This window comes from Propithecus coquereli, unplaced genomic scaffold, assembly GCF_000956105.1.
Source record: "Propithecus coquereli isolate 6110/MARCELLA unplaced genomic scaffold, Pcoq_1.0 Scaffold164, whole genome shotgun sequence".
Lineage (NCBI taxonomy): Eukaryota > Metazoa > Chordata > Mammalia > Primates > Indriidae > Propithecus > Propithecus coquereli.
The window spans coordinates 2,393,418-2,399,554 of NW_012140969.1; the positions used below are offsets into that span (position 1 = coordinate 2,393,418).

Genomic DNA, 6,137 nt, shown 5'->3' on the forward strand with positions numbered 1-6,137 from the left:
GATGAACACAGGACCAGGTTTGAGCATGTAGACAGGCCTGGGTGCCCACCATGCTGCTCTGGAAGCTTTGGGCCACTTGCTGACAGTTCACTGGGGCCCCAGGATCTTTCTCTGCTCTTTCTTTTCCTTGTTTTTTTTTTTTGTTTTTTTTTTTGAGACAGAGTCTCACTCTGTCACCCTGGGTTGAGTGCAATTGTCATCATAGCTCACTGCAGCCTCAAACTCCTGGGCCCAAGCGATCCTCCTGCCTCAGCCTCCCAGGTAGCTGGGACTACAGGCACATGCTACAACACCCAGCTAATTTTTCTATTTTTAGTAGAGACGGGATCTCGCTCTTGCTCAGACTAGTCTCGAACTCCTGACCTCAAGTGATCCTCCTGCGTCGGCCTCCCAGAGTGCTGGGATTACAGGCATGAGCCACCGCGCCCAGGGTAGCCCAGGGTCTTTTTCTGCTCTTACCCTGAACTCTGCAGCGTGTTTCCCAGGGCGGGACCCAAGACCCCTCCTTCTCATTTGAGTAGAAGCCACGACCCAGGTACATAGGGACCCAGAGGCAAAGAAACAGACGGCGATAACATCTCCAGCTTCAGAGACACCAAAGGTCCAAGACAGAGAGCAGATTCAAAGACAGAGACAATGGAAGAACATAAAAATTGCCCGACCATTATGTCCTACACCCCAGGTCACATCCCTCCTCCCCTCAGAACTCTCCATGGCTCCCACCTCACTTGGGGTCAAGGTCAAAGTCCTCCCCTCAGCCCACAATGCCCTGCACAATCTACCTACTATCTCTCCTTCCCTCTCTCTTCCTGCCTCAGGGCCTTTGCACTTGCCCTTGGCTGTGTTTGGACCTCTTTTGCCCCACAAATGGGCGCGGATCCCTCCCTCACCTCCTTCAGGTCTTTGTTCAAAGGCAGCTGCACATCAGGCCTTTGTGACCCACCTCTCTTATCTAAAACAGCCCCCATCCTCCCCATCCCCTCTCCCTGTCTTGTTTGTCCCCGAAGCACTTATCAGGAACAGCCAATCTACTTTATCATGATTCTCTCTCCCACTCTGTCCACCTCCAAGAGTGGGGTCTTTTGTCTCCATCACACCAGGGCTTGACCCACAGGGCGACTCTTTCACCTGGGGGGCGGGTGGTCAGGACAGGTCCCCCTGACCTTAGTCGCAAAGACCCTCCCCCCCCAATTGAGGGCGGGGGTTTTTCAGCCCCAGAGAGTCTGACATCCCCCTCCCAAGCTGAGTCTCTGACAATCCCCAGTGGCCTGGGAAATGGATCCCCCAGCGCCTGGCGCCTGTCCCCTCCCCCGTCTGCCCACCAGCTGGTCCTGGCCCCAGCCCCCACTCCTCCATACAATCACCCATCCATCCCGGCGCGGCCACCGTGCAGGGAGAGCCCGAAGCAGGAGGCGGGGGGCGGGGAGGGGGCGTCCACAGCTGTCCCCAGCAGCCCCCCTCCCGGACAGCTGGGCACTGGACCCTGAGTGTGGGGGTGGGGGGCGAGCAAGGCAACGGGAAACTCCCCGAGGGGCTTCTAAAGCCACCGGGAGCACCATCCCTGTTCCCAAATCCAGAAGTCTCAAGAGTCCCCGCCCCAAACCAGGGGCAGAGGAAGGTACAAGTCCTCCCGCCCCATCCCCTAGGGCGCGGGGACGCCGAGGGGCCAGAGCCTGGGAGGGGGCGCGGAGGGCTCCCGGCACCAGCAGTCCCCGCGCCGCCTCCTCCGGGAAGCCCTCCGGACACGCCCCCACGCGCCGCACCGGCTCCGAGGGGACACCTCGGCCGCCATCGCGCTCCCAGCGCGGACTCGCCCCCAGCCGGGACCCCCGCCGCCCTCGCCGACTGCTCCCGCTTCCAGCCCGGCCGGCGAGGGCGGGCGGGCCCCGGGCCCCGGCGGAAGGGGGCTGACCCGGGCCGGGGGCGCCCCGGCGGGGGTGGGGGCGGGGCGGGGCCACGTGGGGGGCGGCGGGGAGGGGACCCGCGGCCGCGCTACCTGTTGATCTTGTGCGCGAAGGCGCGGCGCTCGGCGACAGCCATGGCAGCCCCGCGCCCGGGCCCCGCCGCGACGACCGCCGCCACCGCCGCCACCTCCCGGCTCTGGGCGGCCCGGGCTGGGCGGGGCCGGCGCCGGGGGCGGGGCCCTTCCGGGTGTCCCGGGAGCTCCGTGCTGCCCCTGCCGGCCGGAGGGGCCACCTCGGCGCGCATCGGGGCCAGGCCGGGGAAACTGAGGCTCAGAGGAGGGGGGCGCACGAGGCGGGTAGGGAGGGAGGGAAGGGGCGGAGTGGGGAGCGCTCTTTCTGCCCTCTGAGCCCTGGCCGGGAAACAACAACAACGTCCACGCAGCTAATAACCATAACCACAGGTGTCATCGCTAGTGGGCATGGCCCTGTGGTTCACACAGGAGGAAGGAGCTAGTGCTCTCCGCCGTTTCACAGATTTGTAAACTGAGGCACAGCGCTGTTCAGGCGCAGTGACTCACAGGGGTCTCCGGGGCCTCCACGGGATGTGTCCCCCACCTTCCTCCAAGCCCAGTCTGGAGTGGGGGAAGCAGAGGGGTCCAGCTGGGGTCTGGGGTGTCAGGACATGTGACCCGACCCCTCCCCCACCCCGCCGCCCCAGGACCTGGCTGGGGGACCCGAGTAAGCCAGTCCGGCAGCCTGGCCCGCCCAGCCGCCTCCACAGGAAGGAAGATGCGGGGGTGTCTTGGTTAATTTGTGGTCTCAAATCTCTCCCCAACAGCCGCGCTCCCAGCCCTGCTGTGGCATTTTTGGAGAATTCTCTAGCCCCCACTCCTGGATGTGCCTCACCCTTTCCCACTTCCACGCTGCTGGATGGGCAAGTCCCTTCTCCTGGCTGGCCCTTCTTGTTCTGGTCACCAAATGTCCTAGGGAGGATGTGATGCTCAGTAATGCCAGGACATGGCTGTGCCTCAGGGCCTTTGCACATGCTGTTCTCTTTACTGTGTACGGGTGCTGGCATTATAGCCTCTATTTACAGATGGGGAAACTGAGGCCCGCAGAGACAGGGTGACTTTTCCCAGTTGCCTAGTGAATCAGTGTCAGATCCTGAGCCCCCAGGAAGGAGAACTGGGTCGTGGGACGACCCCCAAACCCTGCCATTTAGGCCCAGGATAGCACCGGGGCTAGTGAGGCCACAGAAAGCCTGTTCACAGCCTGGCATGTGACATGTGCACGCGTGTGTCAGCAGCCCACGTGCTTGCTTGTCCCGAGCGGTCCAGCCACTTTGGCGTGGGAGAAGCCAGGTGTGACTCCACCCATCATGCCCTGCTATGCCCCACCTGGTGTCACCCTGCAGTCTCCTGAGTGAAGTTGCTGCCTCGCCACTCAGGCTGCTGGGAGCCAGGCTGGGCAGGAAACATGGACATGACCCTCCTCTGTGCAGAACCTTCCGTGGCTCCCACCTCACTCAGGGTAAAAAGCCAAAGTCCTCCTACAGCCCACAAGGTCCCACATAATCTGCCTCCATTGCCTCCCTTCCCTGCCTCCTCCCTCTCCCCAATCAATCATTCCATTCCAGCCACCGCCCAACCTGAACGTGCCTCTAAATGCCAGGACATAGCTCCACCTCAGGGCCTTTGCACATGCTGCTCCCGTTCCCATACATGGATGCTGGCATTAGGCCCCTTTTACAGATGAAGAAACTGAGGAAAAACGAGAGAGACTTGCCCTATTTGCCTAGGAAATTAGTGTCAGATCCAAGATTGGATCCAGGCACCCTGACCCCAAAGCGGTTTTCTCTAAAGACCAGCTGGATCCCAATCCAATCTTGGCTGTGTGACCCCAATTAAATCGCTCAACTTCTCTGAGCCTGTTTCCTGGTCTGCTCCATGTGAGCTTGTGCCCAGTTGCAGCGGGAGACACAGACATCAGAAGGTAGGTCTGGCACCGCAGCAGCGAGCTCTAGGCGCTTGTGGGGGTGGGCTGATGCTTTGCAGAAGCAGCGGGGCTTTGAACCCCTGTGTCGGTGGAATCTCTGCTTCAAAGATCCCTCCAAGCAAAAGCCCTACCCCAGCTGCACGGGGCCCAGTGCCCGCCCCAGGGCCTGCCAGACCTGATTGGTGAGGCTGGTCCTCACCAGTGACTCAGCTGGGCGGGGCAGGGGGTGACCCTGGCAGCTGTTCAAACAGAGGCTGAGCCTGGCGGCAGTGGCGGGGACTTTGGCCTCTTCTGGCTGCGGTGGGGGGAACACGTTGCCATCGCGGGGTGCGAGGCAGCAGCCGGCAGACTAAGGAGGAGGGACGGCACTAACCGGGTGGGCGAGGACTGTGGTGGGGACTTAGCGGGAGGTGAGAAGTCATGGGCTCTGGGCAACTGACTCACCCAAGAGAGCATCTCCTGATTCACCCATGCCGCCGCCCCTGCTGTTCCCTCCCCCTGAAATGCTGTTCCACGCACTCTTCTCTGCCAGACCCCTTCTTCATCCCTTACATCCCAGCTTGTGCGTGTCACAGCTGCCTGTGCATCCCCCATCAAAGCCCTGATCACCCAGTGTCCCCGTTGCCGGGTTACCTCCGTGGGGTCCGTCGGCAGCCGCGCCTAGTTGGTGCTCCATAATTGTCTATTTCTGAGCTCTCTTCTGTTTCCTGATCTGCTGCTCACGCTTGTTCCGGGATCTCGCTATTTGAATTATTGTAGCGTTAGCCTGTGCTTTTGTGTCTTTCTGTCCCCGGGAGCAGCTGCCTGCTGCTTTGCACGGGCTGTACCCTCTGCCTGGAACACTGTGTCCCCCACTCCTTACCCGAGCAGACTCCTATTCGTCCTTCAGCTCTCAAGCCTCGTGGGAAGCCTTCCCTGACTACCTCCCTCCCCTGAAGCTGGGTCAGGGGCTCCTCTGGGCTGTGGTCCCCCCAGCCCCTGGGGCTCTCCCACCTCAGTCCCGATCGTCCTCAGCAATAACCGTCTGGTTCTGTGACATCTGTGTCCCCCACCCGCATGTCAGCTCCGTAAGGGCAGGCATTTTCCATCTGCTTTATTCATGGTTGTGTCCCCAGTACCCAGCACAGGGCTGTGCATACTGTAGGTGCTCAATAAGGGAATGAATGAGCCTGAGGAGTACGGGGTCCACGGACAGGGGAGCCTGCTGCCTCCCCGCCTCCTGGTGCCTACTGTTGCTGCAAGTAGGGATTGAAAGTCACCATTCTACAGGTGTGGGAAGTTGCGGCGGAGAGAGGGACAGACACCGGCCTCAAGTCACACAGCGTTTGAGTCCTAAGACTCGAAGCCACGTCTGTCATCTTCAGGGAACTCTCTCCCCTGGTTCTTCAGATGCATTTGGCAATTTGGTGAATTGCTTGGTGAATGAATGAATGAATGAATGAATGGGTGTCCTGCAGTTGGTGGTAAAATCAGAGTAGCAACAGTCACGGGCAGGACATAGAGTCCAGAGAGACCCAGATGCAAGTCCTGGCTTCACCAAAGCCAGACTGCGTGACCTGGGATCTCTCAGGGCCTCGGTGACCGCATCTGTGAAATGGGCGTAGTAACCTCAGGGCTGGCCCTACAGGCCGGTGATGGTCCCCATCTGCTGTGAGATGTCAGCAGGAGAACACAAAACCCAGGGAGATGCTGTCTCGTCGGATTGTTTTTCCTGCTGCTTCCGGAGCCAGAGAAGGAAGCTGGAAGCCGGTGTCCCTGCCTGCCTCTGGGAGTTTAAGTCACAAAGACAAAGGCTGGCTCTAGGGAGGCCAGAGGGGCAGGCCACAGGCTTCCTGTTGTTCTTTGAACAGATGGCCCAGCCACCGGATGCTTGTCTGTCTCGAAGCTTGTGCATCTCCCTGGAATTCCCTTCTTATTCCTCTCAGTGTCACCTCTGTGTTTTTTTTTTTTAGAGATAAGGTCTTTCTCTATCACCCAGGCTGGAGTGCAGTGACGTCATCATAGCTCACAGCAGCCTCGAACTCCTGGGCTCAAGCGATCCTCCTGCCTCAGCCTCCCGAGTCGCTTGGACTACAGGCACATGGCAGCACACTGGCTAATTTTTAACTTTGTTAAAGAGACAGGGTCTTGCCATATTGCCCAGGCTGGTCTCGAACTCCTGGCCTCAAGCCATCCTCCTGCCTTGGCCTCCCAGAGTCCTGGGATTACAGGCGTGAGCCACTGCGTGCATCCTACCTC

The 6,137-nt window shown here is 60.2% G+C and overlaps 1 protein-coding gene across 3 annotated transcripts in view; it reads right to left on the reverse strand.

The window, feature by feature from the left end:
• Positions 1-2,086, reverse strand: part of DOCK6 (dedicator of cytokinesis 6) — a 39,336-nt gene extending 37,250 nt beyond the window's left edge. For all 3 annotated transcript variants that reach the window (XM_012641268.1, XM_012641267.1, XM_012641266.1), the window contains exon 1: positions 1,997-2,086. In XM_012641268.1, coding sequence (XP_012496722.1) covers positions 1,997-2,040 — 44 coding nt within the window. In that variant the 5' untranslated portion in view covers positions 2,041-2,086. The remainder of the gene's footprint in view (positions 1-1,996) is intronic.
• Positions 2,087-6,137: the final 4,051 nt, after the last annotated feature.